Source organism: Erinaceus europaeus, chromosome 3 (assembly GCF_950295315.1).
Source record: "Erinaceus europaeus chromosome 3, mEriEur2.1, whole genome shotgun sequence".
Taxonomy (NCBI): Eukaryota; Metazoa; Chordata; class Mammalia; order Eulipotyphla; family Erinaceidae; genus Erinaceus; species Erinaceus europaeus.
In genome coordinates, this window is record NC_080164.1 from 154,176,559 (window position 1) to 154,192,917 (window position 16,359).

The 16,359-nt window shown below is 41.6% G+C and overlaps 1 protein-coding gene and 1 long non-coding RNA gene across 12 annotated transcripts in view; one reads left to right on the top strand and one right to left on the bottom strand.

Moving 5' to 3' along the window:
- RBM47 (RNA binding motif protein 47) overlaps positions 1-3,775 on the top strand; it is a 208,987-nt gene extending 205,212 nt beyond the window's left edge. For all 11 annotated transcript variants that reach the window (XM_060188194.1, XM_060188190.1, XM_060188191.1 and 8 more), the window contains one exon: positions 980-3,775. In XM_060188194.1, coding sequence (XP_060044177.1) covers positions 980-1,216 — 237 coding nt within the window. In that variant the 3' untranslated portion in view covers positions 1,217-3,775. The remainder of the gene's footprint in view (positions 1-979) is intronic.
- LOC132537564 (uncharacterized) overlaps positions 1-16,359 on the bottom strand; it is a 521,799-nt gene that overhangs the window by 136,263 nt on the left and 369,177 nt on the right. The window lies entirely within an intron of this gene.

The following is a 16,359-nucleotide window of genomic DNA, read 5'->3' on the forward strand; positions in this document are numbered from 1 at the left end:
GACCCTCAGAGCCTCTGGCACTCAAATCCTCTTGCATAGCTATCTTCCCAGACCAATTTTTGTGTTTGTTTGTTTTTAAACGGTGTCAGGGCTCAAACCCAAGTGAGGATGAGGCATGCACTCTTTTTTTTTTAATTTTTTATAAAAAGGAAACATTGACTAAACCATAGGATAAGAAGGGTACAACTCCACACTATTCCCACCACCAGAACTCCGTATCCCACCCCCTCCCCTGATAGCTTTCCCATTCTCTGTCCCTCTGGGAGCATGGACAAGGTCATTGTGGGATGCAGAAGGTGGAAGGTCTGGCTTCTGTCATTGCTTCCCCGCTGAACATGGGTGTTGACAGGTCGAGGCATGCACTCTTCTCACTGAGCTATACACCAGCCCCATCATTTACTGGTTGTGTGGAAGAGTGGGTCAGGGATTTGGAGCATTTAAACTTCCAGTTCTGTCATTTAAATCACTTGTATTTAAATGAGTCTTAAGGATGCAACCTTACCTTATCCTAATAGGCCTTGTCTGTCTCCATCTCTCTCTCTCTCTCTCCCCCTCCTCTGTGGTAGTTGTTATTGTCACTGTGCCTCATGGCCAGAACAGAGACCTGTTTTTCTTTTTTGTTTTAATTTCACTTTATTTATTATTTGTTGGATAGAGACAGAGAGATTTAGAGGGGAGGTGGAGATAAAGAGGGAGAGAGAGAGAGAGAGAGAGATGCAGCAAGCATACTGCTTTTTCACTCACAAAGCTGTCATGCAGGTGGGGGTTGGGGGCTTGAACTTGGGGTTCTTGAGCATTGTAACATGTGCGCTCAACCAGGTGTGCCACCTCCTAGCCCCCCTAAACCTGTTTTTCCATCTCCTACACCCACTCTTTTAGAAAACAGATCTACTGATGGAATGAATAAAGGAAAAAACAAACAAGCAAGCAAGATAGGTACCTCTTAAAGAGTAAGAACTGGTTTTTCCTTTCTCCTCAGGCCCGCCCAATAACTCCAGTATATGCCGTGGCTCCGAACGTTCAGAGAATTCCCACTGCCGGCATCTACGGGGCTGGTTACGTTCCATTTGCTGCTCCCTCCACAGCCACGATTGCCACACTACAGAAGAATGTCGCCGCCGCCGCTGTTTATGGAGGCTACGCAGGCTACATACCTCAGCCCTTCCCCGCTGCTACAATTCAGGTCCCCATCCCTGATGTCTATCAGACATACTGAGACTGCTGACGAGAGCGGAGACAAATCACACAACTACCACTGAAGGAACACTTTTACTATTTATGAAGAAAGAGCGTGTTGGATTCGCACGCATGAAACCTGAAAGTGAAGAATGTTATCCAATAACATCCTGAAATATTTTATACACATGAAGTTTTCACTAGTTTTTTTTTTTTTTAAGACTATTTTCAGTTTAGCAGGCCTGTATTCATACATTTCTAAGAGACTTGTGGTGGTGCGTGCCTTAATACCATCTCTTAAAAATTTGTATGCTATATTATAGCATATTTGTATAGAGGTTTTTGTTTTTTGTATTTTTAAGGGTATATTTTCAGTATGAAGGTTATTTTCTTAACTTCTGCACTCCAGAGATTTCTATTTTGTAGTACCTTCAATAATATATCAATTGTATATTAAAAGCACGTTTGTAGCTGAGGAGCTATTTTGAAAAACAGTCACTTTTTAAAGATACAAACAACAGTGCTTTAAAAATACTACATAAAATCTTATTTTAAAACTTATACTGGAAAGTGCAATTTTAAAATGAATAAAACCTCTATTTCTTCTGGCATTAAGGGTTGATGGTATCACCATGTGTTATCGATGGTGGTTCAGCTTTTTTTTTTTTTCCCTCAAAGAAATTGAACATCGAATCTCTTCCTTAAGCCAAGATTGAAAAACTGTGTCACACTTCTGAGTCCAAACACTGGAAAGCTCTCACCTGCCACCATTACCCTGCTCATGTCCAATGTGCCTTTTCTCTGAAATGTTTTCTCCCCTTCTGTCCTTCCACACTCCCATATATTTCCTTGTTCATCCCGCTCCCCTAGTCTCCCAATCCCACTTATGAGTTTGCCAAGTCTAGAAGATGAATTTCTATGAGAGAGAAAACATTAATGGCTTTTATACTCATCCTGGGTCTTTGTTGGGGGGTTCTGTTTCATTGAGGGTGTTTTGTTTTGTTTGTTGTTTGTTTGGTTGAGATTTTTCCTAGCAGTATATGTAAGCACAAGATTTAGTTTTCATAAGACATCTTTGCATAGCTATTTAATTGTCCAACATACAAGTTTTAAGTCCTTTTCTAGCTTTTATTTTATTCATTTTTGAAGTTTGTGTTTGTAGAGACAGAGAATGTTATTTTTAAAAAGACTCTTGTGGCAGAAAACTATGGCTATGCTTCTGGGTGCCTTATGTTTTGGACAAGGTGTCTAATTATCAAGGGGTTTGGAAAGGATTATCTATACTGAATGGGGCTTTCTCCTGTCACTGTTCTTGTTAACAGGTGAATTGAAATGGAGCTTTCACATCCAGGAGAATGAAAGATCCATGGGAGTTAAAAATGTAGTTTGTAAATATATCTTAATGCTCCTTTTTAGTTGTTCTATGTTGCAAAGTTTCATGCTATAGTGTAAAGCAAAAATGAAACCATTTTATTTCAAGGTTATTAAAAAGTTTGTTTTATTAGGAGAGAAGGAAATATATATTTTTTGCAGTGTTTTGTGCCTATCTAAAAGACTTTTGTTTAGCAGAATGAATGTAAAATATGGTAAAATATTAAGATTGCCATCTACTTTGTGAAATGCATCAACTTGGAATGTTTTTTAAGGCTCTATCCAGGAAGTGAGGTGTGCAATAGGTAGCAAGAACACACATGTGCTTTTCTGTCATATTAGAAATCTGTAAAGCCTCCAGTCCCTGGATTTCTGCTAATGAATGGCTGGGTCCTTGTTTGTAGATCAATAACAGGACATTGCTGTCTGCAGATTGTTGTTTTGTCTTAAATTTTAAATCAGGAAATTCCCAAGTGCCCTTCCCCACCCTCTCATCTTAGGGTGAGATGAATTTTTATATGTAAACAATATTTATTTAACTATTTTATAAAATGAGTGCCTGCAAAGGCCTTTAAACATTCTTACCATTCCCCTCTATTCTTAAATGACAAAGTAATTGTGCAATGACCCCAAAGACGATATCCCCAGCAAGCTGCATTCAAACTTGAAATGCTTAGGAAGAGTAACCCAAGTAGTGCTGTTTGGCTCTGCTTCGCTGCCCTTGACTCTGTGTGAAAGAAGGACTATCCTTCCAGGGAAGGATTGTCACAGAGGTTCATTGGCTGACAACTGATCCAGTGTGTCTTACTGTATTTTACATGTGCCTGTCAATTATTTGCCAAAAAGAAAAAGATAGGGAAAGGGGAAAAAAAAAAAAAAAAGAAGGGGGGGTGGGAGGGAGATGAGAACAAATGTTGATGGTGAAGCCAGTTAAAATCAGTGAGCCTCCTGTCTCTTGTTTTTCTGTTGTTTCAAAAACCATTTCACATACACTACTGAGGTAAGTTTATAACTTGAAATGTGAACTTTTTTTTAGGGTTAAGAACAAACTATATAAATATTTAAAAAAAAAAAAGGCTTTTAGAATTCTGTTTTCAGCCATGCTAGTAGTTTAGTTGTTACCTTGAACCGCTTTGTACTGGAAAAGCTTTTCAATTTATTTAGATGTTGCTCCATATACAGTACATTCTCAGGATGTATGTAGTGAATAAAGCTTTCTTTAAAACAATTTCAAGAGCTTTAAATTGTGTTTTCTTTACCGATTTTTCCCCCTCTAAAACAATTTAGAGGGGGAAAAAAACTTTATAGCTGGAAAGGAATTGACTGATTCAATATTTTTATCCGGAGAAACCAACCAAGCTATTACCTTGTCTTTAATTTGGAATTACCACTGAAGATGGGGGTACAGTAGTGAAAATAGTGACTTATCAACATGATCAAGCTTGAGCTCTGGAGATAGAGGCTTGAATATTTCAATCGAACTCAGTACCTAACTGCAAATAGGATGTAGGAAAGCCTATCGCCGCTCTTACTGAAGTTTATGATCCCAAGAGCTTTGCACTCAGAACTCTGAAATGGAGGTGGTCAGTGTGGAACTGAGTTATTTGATGGTCTCAGGAAAGCAGTGGGGTGGCCTGACCATAGGTCACAGCATGGGGAGCCAAAGCCTTCTGTTTCTGCTTTTCACAAGTTTATGCAAGGTTAGCAGAACACTCCTTCCCTTTTTCTCTAGAGCTCCTCATTAAATGAGACAGAAACTATCAGCACAACAACAAAAACTCAGTGGGGAGGTGGGTAGTGGTGCACCAGTAAAGTCATGGTTCAAGCCCCTCACTCCCCACCTGCAGGGAAGTCACTTCACAAGCACAAGTGGTGAAGCAGGTCTGCAAGTGCCTTTCTTTCCCCCTCTCTATCTACCCCTTCCCTCTCGGTTTCTCTTTGTCCTATCCAATGGGGGGGGTAGCCCCCAGGAGCAGTGGATTCCTAGTGCAGGCACTGAGCCCCAACAACAACCCTGGAGGCAAAAAAAGAAGAAAAAAACATGATTCAAGGGAACGCGGTGGGTTGTCAATGTAATTACAGTCAGTTGTCCCTTGTTTATTGAGGTTAATCAGTTCCAGACTGTACCGCAATAAGTGAATTTCCACAAAGTAGGAGTCTTTATTTATAAATCGAATATTTTCATAGCTAGAGCCTAGAAAACATGTTTACAACCGTCTAAATATGAGTTTTAACATGACGAGCCCTCTAGACATGAAATAACACCCCTTAGCTTTGCTTCCTTGTTGAAAGAGACAGTAGCCGTTGCACATGCAGGGAGTGAACGGCAGACTCATTCCAGTCACAATGGTGGGCAACCTCCATGATTTTCGTGCCATCTTTGATCATACCCAGTAGTTTCACTTCTCCTGGATGGTAAGCATCTTCCTTTGGCTCTTAGTTTCATCGTCAGAAGGCTTAGAAGAAACAGCAGCACATTTAGAAGCCATTGAGGGGCTTAGATAAAGGTTCTCAGAAATCGCAAACACAAGAGAAAAGATGTTTGGGATGGGTATCGATGTAGAAGCGCATATGAGAGACACGTTCTGATTGGCTTGGTCCCCACTCCCACCCCCGCTGGATTTCAAACACACAAGGAGTGGTGGACACCTGGTGTTGAAGGATTTGCCGGGGTGCTCGAATACACAGGCCTACAGTCCGTAGGTACAGTAATTTTACTTTTAATTGTAATACAGGGGTGGACAATTGACTCAGACAAACGAGATCGCACTATATCATTTTCACTGTCTCGATCAACTTTTTAATGAATATATTTGAAGAAAACGAGAAAAGGTGAAGTTGTGAAAATCAAAGCACAAGTGGTGCGCGACAAGTGTACTCCTAGAAATGGTGACCCCACGTGGCCATTGATTGAAATTAAAAGGTTTGCCTTAGTGGAGAAACCTGGGTTGTGACCTCTCAGCCCATATTTCTTGGAATTCTAATTTCCTGCTTCCTCTTAAAAGGATAAAGGTATTTTTAGAGGCAGAAATGGCCAGGAAACTTCCCAAAGTGGACAGATCATTGTTTTCCATGGCAATAAGAGTTGCCGATTCCTTGTTTTGAGGAGAAGCACAGTTTGTTTATTTGTTGAGGAGAGAACCATAGTGTTACTCTGGCACATGCAATGCTGGGTTTCAAACTCAAGGCCTCATGCTTTAGAATCCAATACTTTATTCACCGCACTGCCTCTCAGACCATAAGAATCACAGAGCTTAATAAATCTTGTTAGGAAAAAAAAAACCAACCATTATATAAAAAGCACATTACACTCCTGTTAGGTGCCAGACTTCATGCTAGGTGCCACAATCATTACAGCAGGGACAAAAATCAATAAACTCAGAGCTGGGTGGTGGCACACTTGGTTGAACACACATGTTGCAATGCACAAGGACCCAGGTTCGAGCCCCTGGTCCCCACATGCATGGGGAAAGCTTTGCAAGTGGTAAAGCAGGACTGTCTCTCTGTCTCTCGCCTTCTCTGTCACCCCCATCCCTCTCTATTTCTGGATGTCTCTATCCAATAAATAAAGATTTATTTTTTTTAAATCAATGAACTCTTGCACAAATGAAGAATACATTTCAGTGGGAGAATATAGACAAAATAAGCAAATAAATAGTACTCAGTTGGGGACAATTGCTATGATTTACATCTTTTGCAAACAGATTTGAGTTTGGTTGGATTTTGTTTTTGTAGAACCGATATCTCATGTTTCTGTGGTTCCACCGCTCTGGGATGCTTTACTCATTCCGATGGACAGAAAGAATGAGAGGGAGTGACATGACAGCACCAGGACTTCCTCTGAGGCCATAGCATCTCCCATAGCTAGGGTTCTGACAGGACACATCCTCCCCAGTGAGCTATCTCTCTGGCCCCTAAAATCAGTTTTTAAAAATTCTTTGGAGGCCAGGGCTGTTAGAGCTATTATTTTTCTCTTGAATGATAACCTATGGACAGTCCAATAGTTATAAGTTGCTGTCCTGTGGCATCCACTAATGCCAAGTGCAATTTGCTAGTTCTATTCACTTTGCTGACTGAGCAAACCCTGCTTTGAGGATATTAGGGTACATGATTACTTAAAAGAAATGAATAGCATATCACCCCAAGTATTTTGTGATACCTTTATGATCAACTCTTGTACACTGAACTTGTATATCAGAGTTGGATTTGCAAACAAAAACAATATGAAATGTGACACGCTGGCATATTTTTAATGGACTGACATTTAGACACCATCACTTTAAAAAAAAAAAAAAAACCTTTAGCTGGGGAAGTGGGGGAGGGGAGTACATGACAGTAGAAAATGACCGAGGTTGGGGATAAGAATGTTTTGCAGAGAGTCGGGCCGTAGCTCAGCGGGTTAAGTGCACATAGCACAAAGCGCAAGGACCAGCAGAAGGATTCTGGTTCGAGCCCCCAAGCTCCACACCTGTAGGAGAGCCGCTTAACAAGCGGTGAAGCAGGTCTGCAGGTGTCTTTCTCTCCTCCTCTCTGTCTTCCCCTCCTCTCTCCATTTCTCTCTGTCCTATCCAACAGCAACAACAATAACATCAATAACTCCAACAATAAAACAACAAGGTCAACAAAAAGGAAATAAATACATATTTTGGGGGGGGAATTTCAACCTTTATTAAATGTTGCAACCATATCTGTATAGTCCCGATTAAAGAATCTTTACTGTAACGGAAGTGTTCTGTTTGAAAGTCACGACGCAAACGATCACTGTGAAAGAACAGAGCCTCTGCCCCAGAGACGGAGACCACAGCGGCGTGCACTCTAGCTGCTGGAGCTACTGACAAGGTCGCTGCACACTCTGCTTACCAGCTACCTGCTCTTTCTGGCAGGCTTTAAACTACTTCATGACACACAGGTAGCCACGAGCGAGCGAGTGAGCGCACGCGCACGCCAGCACTACTCAGGCTTCCACACAAGAGCGGCTGCTGAGAGGCAGCACAGAGGTGGCCTACGTGTGCCTTGGTGCCCGAGGCCGCAGGTTCGACCCCCAACACAGTCAGATGCCAGAGCTGAGCAATGCTATGGTCTTAGGAAAATAAGCCTGGTCTTTCTGAAGACTGAATACGCTGCTGTCCAGAGGAAGAGAAGCAGGCTCTACCGGCCTTGCAGACAGAGGTCACGATGATTTCCATTTTGTGGGGGTGGTGGCCCCATGTGGCGGTGCGGCAGCACCTCAGCTCCAAACCCTCCTGTGTCGCGTCGCGTCGCGTCGTGTCGCGTCTTCAGCTACAGCAGCCAGTGCAGCTGCCCAGCCCGAAGCTCACTCTGCGCTTGCCTTCTTGGTCTTGTTTCCTACACTCCACCTCTAAGGGAGCTCGCATGGCATCTGTCCTCTTTTTGACGTGTCTCACTTCATGCCTTCAAGTTCCATCCAGGATGACGCAAAGGAAATGACTCATCATTTTTAACAACTGAGTAGCATTCCATTAGGTATAGACACCACACTCATCTGTCACTAGGTTTAAATCACTGTCTCCAGGTCCTAGATTTTCTCTCGGCTCAGGTCCCGCGGGACGTTCTCCTCGCCGCTGTCATTCCGCCCTCGGATGCGGAGGTTCTTGAGCGAGCGGCCGCGGCCGATCCCGCCGTATTGACGGGTTTCAGTCACCATAAATACATATTTTTAAAAAGTCTTTTGCAGACACATATATGGTGAGATGAGAAATTATACTTGTGTGTCAACAACTATACTGTAAACCATTAACCCCCCAATAAAAATTACATATATATATATATATATATATATATATATATATATATATATATATATATATTCTTTTCAAAAATGTACTGGGGTGGTGGTGGAGGGGCAGGGAGATAGCCTGTCTGTTAAAGCACAGATTTTCACAATAACCTAATAGGTTGGGCTTCTTACTTTACCAATGAACTTGCATGTCTAAGACCCAAAGGTCCTAACTTCAACCCCCTGGCACCACCATATGCCAGAGCTGAGCAGTGCTCTGCTTGCTCTTCCTGGCTTTCACATGAAAATACAACTTCTTGTCCCCTTAATTTGTTAGGTAGGTCATATATACTCACTTCATCTCTGTCCAATTTTCCTTAATATATTCTGCATCTGTAAACACTAAGAGTCAAGGGCAAGACTGGGCCTAAATATCCAATCCTAGGTAGTTACTGATGCTGGAGGGTGTCCACAAAATTTTTGGAAATTCAATTCCAAGTTATTATTTGGGTACAATTTTCTCTTCACTCACTCATCCTCACATTCAAGGTATCCAGCATCTCTCTGTTTCTTAACTCCTCACACCAATTAACCTGGGGGAAATGTAACTGCAGGAACATTTTTATGATTAAAGGCCTAGTGGACAGACCAAGACTGGGCTTGTCAAGATGCCTGAGCATGTTGGGGTGGCCATGTGATACCCAGACTTTACTCTTCACATTCCATGAGGCATTGGAAGCCATACTTCACTTCTCTGAGCACTTTCTTCATTGGTAAAGTAATAAGCCCAACCTACTAGGTTATTGTGAAAATCTGTCAATGAGCCTATAATCTGGTACATTAAAGAAGCTCAAGTACACATTTCCTGTGGCCCTTGAGGTGGTACAGTGGATAAAGCCCTGGACTCTCAAGTATAAAGATCTCAAGTTTAAAATGCCCTGGCATCATGTGTACTTGAGTCATGCTCAGGTTCTCTCTCTTATAGAGAGCGGCCCCTCCCACTCCTTCCTTCTTTCGATCCAGATCCCAGTTTTCAGTCTTCCACCCTTACTCTCTGGTCTGTGGCACTGAGAGTGTTTCCACTCTGCCCCAGGAAGCCCTTCATGTAGGCATCTCAGCAAAAGAGGTGGAGGCCTCTAGTCCTCAGGATGACTATGGGGGCAGAGGAGGAGCCCAAGTAAAATCTGCTAAAACTGGCTTCCTTCCATGGGATCTTATTTCCTTGCTATTCCATTCCACACAATTAGCCTCACAACCAAATGCAACACCAAACCCTACATTTGCAAGAAATATGACCTTTCCTGAGCTAATTTTTAGCCACCCTTCTTTCTTGGCTTGCACTACTTTGTTTGTCAAAAATATTCATTAATAATTACCCAACCACGAGATTTAAATAGGCCTTAGTCATTCTGAGGCAGGTAAGACAAGTCACCAGAGCCCAACTGTTGTTGAGGTGACCTTGCTGGGAGCCTCTGGGTCAAGACATTCGGAGCTTATGGTATTATGGTAACACTAGGTCAGGCCTGTGCAATTTTGCTGGGATTCTCCCTCTCCTCTTTCAGGACTTTTATTTCAAACACAGGCGGCCCCATTCCTATTTTCATTTTTCCTGGCTTCATTCTTGCCCCAGTTCAAATATGACCATTAAACACTGTATCAATTTTATACAAAGTATTGTGCAAACTCTCTCACCTTCCCAAATAGAATGTTCCACTGAAAAAAGAAAAATGGGGGAGGGGGTGTTGGGTGGTGGCGCACCGGTTTAAGCACACATATTACAAAGTGCAAGGACCCGCTCAAGGATCCGGGTTCAAGTCCACCGGTCCCCACTTGCAGGGGAATCACTTCAAAAGCAGTGAAGCAAGTTTGCATGTGTCTGTCTTTCTCCTTCTCTATCTCCCCTCCCCTCTCAATTTCTCTCTGTCCTATCCAGTTAAAAAAGAAAGGAAGGAAGGAAGAAAAGAAAGAAGGAAAGAAAAACTGGGCAATGTAATTCATTCTAAATGAGCTCCAGCATACAAAGCCTAAGAGACGATAGCAAAAACTATCTATATAGTCTAACTTCTCAGCCCCAAAGTACAAATATCTGAACTCTTGAGTAACCAGTCAAGGACTCCCTGCAATGACTCTTTTTTTTTTTTTTTTTTTTTACTTAATAAAGAAAGAAAAGGCAGAGAGGAAGAGAGAGTGAAAGAAGCCATAGCATTAAAGCCTTCTCTAGTGGAGTGGGGATTGGGTGCCACACATGACAGAGCAGCCTGTGATCTAAGTGAGCCTGGGGCCATTATTTTTGTTTGTTCTTTGTTTTGTTTTTTATCTTTCTTTATGTATTGGATAGAGACAGTCAGAAATAGACAAGGATGGGGGTGATAAAGAGGGAGAGAGACAGACAGACACCTGCAACATTGCTTCAACACTCACAAAGCTTTCCCCCTGCAGGTGGTAACCATGGGCTCAAACCCAGGTCCTGGCACATTGTAACATGTGTGCTCAACCAGCTGTGCCACCACCCAGCTTCTTTTTCTTTCTTTTTTGTTTTTTCCTCTTTCTCTTCTTTTTTCCTTTCTTCTTTTTAAAATTTTATTTCGGGGCTTGGTGGTGGTGCAAGGACCTGGGTGACTTCCCAGGCATGCAAATCCTGCTCTCCCAGTAGAGCTATTTTCCCCAGTTGCATTTCTTTTTCTTGGTTCTCATTTTCTTTAAACTTAGTAATAATGTAAAAGCCTCGGCAACCAACCCTTCATCAGGCAGTAAAAATAATGATTGATCAGAACTTACCTAAATTTTACTTAGTATATGGCAACTACATTGTGTGGATTTTAAAACATTTTTATTTAAAAAAAATAGATACAGAATTGTAGCCATGCCATAGATAGCTTGATGAGCTTTTAGAAATGGAGTGCATCCATGTAACCAGCTTCCAGGTGAAAAAACATAAGCAGCATTCCAGGAACTTCCTGTCACCTTTCCCAGCCTATTACCTCCTCAGCCAGGATAACCACCTTTCTGATTTATAGCAAAGATTGGTTCTAAGTGGGACGTTTCTTATATACTTGAGAGAGCTACTGCTATTATTTCCATTTTTCAGACAAAAATCAAGGAAGCACAGAGAGTTATATTACCTTCCTCATGGTCATAATCACCTTTGTCATGTGACTGGCAAGCCCACATTTGAACTTGGACTATCTTAACAGCAGGTCTGGAAATGTATTTGAGGACAGCGGTAATCTACAGTTCTCCCATTCCATAAGGATTTAAAATTGTTTGTTCTAGCCATCACACTGTTCTCCTAATAGTCTCTTCACTGTAAAGATTACGGGAGTAAGGCCGGGCGGCGGCACCCATGGCTGAACGCACATGTTACCATGCTTAAGGACCTGGGCTTGAGTCCCCAGCTGCAAGGGGAAAGCTTTGTGAATGGTGAAAAAAGGGATGCAAGTTCTTTCTTTCTCTCTCCCTATCACCACCTTCCCTCTAGATTTCTGGCTGTCTCTATCCAATAAATAAAGATGATTTTTTAAAATGTTAAAAAAAAAAAAAGATTATTGGAGCAAGAAGAGAAGAGAGGTAAAAAATCATCACTCGTGGCAGAATATGAGGAACAGAACATCAGAGACTCCTGCCTCTCTACATTTCTTTCCTGGTGACTTCCAGACCTCTTACTCATTCCCCGCCCCCTTTTTTAAAATTTCTTTATTGGGAGATTAATGTTTTACAGTTGACAGTAACATCCCCTCTGTCAAATGTCCAAACTTCAGGCTGGGGAGACTGCACAGTGGCTACGCAAAAAAACTTTTGTGTCTGTAGCACGGAAGCTTCCAGTTTCAGTTTCTGGCACCACCATAAACCAGAATTCTGTGATTCTTACTATATTCAAACATTGTAAAACTATCTGTCTATATAATCCCAGAAATTTTTCACCGACTTTCCTGCCCCCCAAAACAAAACAAACAAACAAAAACTGTCCATTAAGCAGTCGCTCTATTTTTGTTTTATCTTTATTTATTGGCTAGAGGAGCTGTCACTCTCTGTAACCTCTACTATTTTCTGCTGCTGGTAAACTAATCTGAGTTCTGTCTATGGAGTCAACTACTCTGGCAATTTCATACAAACAGAATCACATAACGTAGCCATTTTTGACTAACTTCTATCATTTAGCATGTTTTACATGTTCATTCATGTTGTTGCATATATTTGCATAAATCATTGTATACACTTCATTTCTCTTTCTTTTGTTAAAAATTTGTTTTTTATTGCCACCAGGCTAATCACTAGGGGTGAGTGCCTGCACCACAAATCCACCACTTCACCTGAACTGGAGTTGGTGTATTACAACAAAGTAAAAGACTCTGGGGTGGGTGGGTGTGAGAGTTCATTTCCAAAAAGGATGACAGAGGACTTACTGGGGGTTATTTTGTTATATGGAAAACTGAGACATGTTATGGATGTACAAACTATTGTATTTACTGTTGAATGTAAAACATTAATCCCCCAATAAAGAAATAATAATAATAAAAAAAACCACCGAAGGGAATTCCATGAATGGTGAAGCAATGCTAAGATACCTCTCTCTCTGTCTCTCTCTCATTAATAAATACATCTTTAAAAGACAACAACAACAACAAAATCTACCTCTTCCGGTAATCATTTACCCTTTTTTATTCTTTTATTTTTTTATTTGATAGGACAGATAAAAATTGAGAGGGGTGGGGGAGATAAAGAGGGAGAGAAAAAAGAGAGAGCAGTGCAAACCTGTTTTACCCCTTGTGAAGGGTCCCCCTGCAGGTGGGGAGCAGAGACTTGTGTGTGTACCACTGCCCAGCCCACCTAATTTCTCTATTTGGACAGACATTCAACCATTGATGGATATCTGTAGTGTTTACTTATGGTTGCTATTCAGAGTGCTCTCTGAGCAAATCTTAGTCTATCAGTTCATGAACACTGAACACCAAGGGTCTGGGCAGTGGTGCAGCCAGTAGAACACACACATTATCATGTATAAGGACAAGGGCTCAGGCCCCAGGCCTCAGCCCCCACGTGCAGAGGAGAAGCTTCACATGTGGTGAAGCAGTACTACAGGTGTCTCTCTCTCCCTTTCCATTTCCCCTTCCCTCTCAATTTTTGTTTCTAATAAAGAAGAGTGAGGAGATGCAGGAGGAGGAGGAAAAAGAAGAAAGGAAGGGAGGAAGGAGGGGAGGAAGGAAGGAAGGAAGGGGAAATGGGGGAGGGGAAGGAGAGAGGATGACTGCTAGGAGAGGTGTATTCACTGTGCAGGCACCAAGACTCTCTGATAACCCTGGTGACAATAAAAAATAAATCAAAAGGGGCCAGGCAGTGCCGCACCTGGTTAAGTGTACAAGGACCCAGCTTCAAGCCTCTGGTCCCTACCTGCAGGGGAGAGCTTCATGAGTGGTGAAGTGGGGCTATAGATGTCTCTATCTTTCCCTCTCTCTATTCCCTCCTCTCCTCTCAAGTTCTCTCTATCTTTATCCAATAATAAATAAATTTAAATATATATATTATTTTTTTACTAGACATCACTCATGGTGGTACAGGAGATTAAACCTGAAACTTCCAAACCTCAGGCAGGAAAGTCTTTTTGCATAGCCATTGACCCCTGTCCAAAATAATTTTTTTTTTAATTAGACATCTTGGGTATCTTTCCAGTTATTTAGATATGCTTGCATTTTTTCATTGTTTCCATTACATAAGTCTTGGCTGAATTTATTTCCAGGCATTTTATTCTTTTTTATTATTCATTGTAAAGAATATTACTCGTTTTAGTTTTTGATTGCTTACTGCTAGTATAGAGAAATATTCCTGACTTTTGTAAGTTTTTACTTGTTATTTTATTTTTAGTTAATTAATTCACTGATTTTAACCAGAGCACTGCTTATCTCTAGCTTATGGTGCTAGAGATTGAACCTAGGACCTTCAGGCGTACTGAAGAAACCCAGTGTACTACTAGTTGAGCTGTTTCCCTGGTTGTGGCAATTTAAAATAAGTCTGGGTCCCACCACGTTCTATTTATTCCTGTGTTCTTTAAGCCCTATGATTGAGAAATTCTGTGTCTGCAGTAAGGTAGTAAAGTGTTAGCACAACAGTTTTCAAGTAGTGTTTAAAACCTGGTTTTCTGGATCACAAAAAACAAACAAATCTGGATTTGTAATATTTGCCAATTCCCATGGTATAAGCACTTTCCCTCTCTTTTATAATAATTTTTTATTAATGAATTAATACAGGTTTACAAAATTACAGGATAATATGGGGTACAATTCCACACCATTCCCACCACCAGAGTTCTGTGTCTCTATTTCCTCCATTGGAAACTACAGTGGTTCTGCCAAGATCACAGATATGGATTGATTATTATTTCTATATCTATATATCTGTATTTTTTCCCATTTTGTCTATGATCCTGCCTTCTTCTCTTTCTTTTTTTTTAAAAAATATTTATTTATTCCCTTTTGTTGCCCTTTCTTATTGTTGTACTTATTGTTGTTGTTATTGATGTCATCATTGTTAGATAGGACAGAGAGAAATGAAGAGAGGGGGAGAAGACAGAGAAAGACAGACACCTGCAGACCTGCTTCACCACTTGTGAAGCAACTTCCCTGCAGGTGGGGAGCTGGGGACTCGAACCGGGATCCTTACCACCAGTCCTTGCGCTTTGCGCAACATGCGCTTAACCCGCTGCATTACTGCCCGACTCCCCTTCTCTTCCTTTCTAAGTCACACCCACACCTTCTACTACTTCCAAATGTCTTTCCTTTTTCCTCTTCTCTCTCTGGGTCCTGATGGAGTTGGGTTTCAGAGCTCTCTAGTCATCTTACCCTAACGTTTCTTCCCCTCTCTGGGAGTATGAACCAAAATTGTTTTGGGGGTGTAGAAGGTGGGAGTTCTGACTTCTGTAATTGCTTCTCGTTGGACATGGGCTTTGGCATGTCTATCCATAACCTGCCTGTTTCTATCTTTCCCTTGTGAGGTAGGGCTCCGGAGAGGTGAGGTTCCAGGACACGTTGGTAAAGCTGTCTGCCCAGGGAGTTCAGGATCTTACCAGCTGTAACTTGGTGTCTGAAAGTCAGTTAAGTTATTAACCAGGACAAAAAATTTAATAAACAGAGGCCAAAAAGTAGGAATAGAGCAGGTGACAATAGAGATTTTAGGGTGGTAAGAAACTAGGAAGTCTATTTTAGGTATATTCCTAAGGGCCCATTACTTTAATGATTTTTGCTTAATCTTGACAGTTAACATGGAGGTAGACTAAAAATATTTTCTGGGAAGATGGTGTCAGAAGTGAGAATAGAACCAGAAAGCTGGATTATGACAGAGAGTTGCTCCCAAACTTGAAGTGAATATGTAAATACAATTAACTGTTTACCACATCGATCTGACCTGGGGTCCATATACATTCATATTTAGCACAGGAGCCTGTCTAACCTTCATGTTCCTGTCAGTCTGAGCTTGCAGTCCATGGTCACAGTTGGGAACATTCTAGGCTGTACTCATTTTAGGACCGGTCTTCCTCAAGTGGCAGGGTGTACCCCTTCAGAGAGCGGGTACAATTCAGAGAGTCCCTACCATTGCTACTTTATAGTTAGGGCAAGGTCCTAGAGAGGCCTAGAAGAGGTCTTACGATAATATGCCTGATGTAAGTGACCAGTGATGGTGGAGAGAGGGGCCTGTTAGAGGCCTGGATCTACTATAGAGGCCTAGCTCTATTTTTTCTTGTTTGTTTGTTTGTTTTTACCAGAACACTACTCAGCTCTGGCTGATGGTGGTGCCAGTGATGAAACCTGGGGCTTTGGAGCCTCAGGCATGACAGTCTCTTTGCATAACATTATGCTATCTACCCTCCCACTCCCCACCCCACCCCACCCTCTATTGTATCTATTGGGGGGAATCTTGGGATTCCCTAACTAGGGCCCCAGGTGCTGGGATGGTCTGGTAATGACCAAAAAGGACCATAATTAAGTGATCCAGTCTCGTATCCGTGTCCAGCTTTGGTAGTTCCTTCTTTGACGAGCTTAGACTTTTTTTTTTTAAAAAAAAACTTTATTTATTTAGGATAGAGT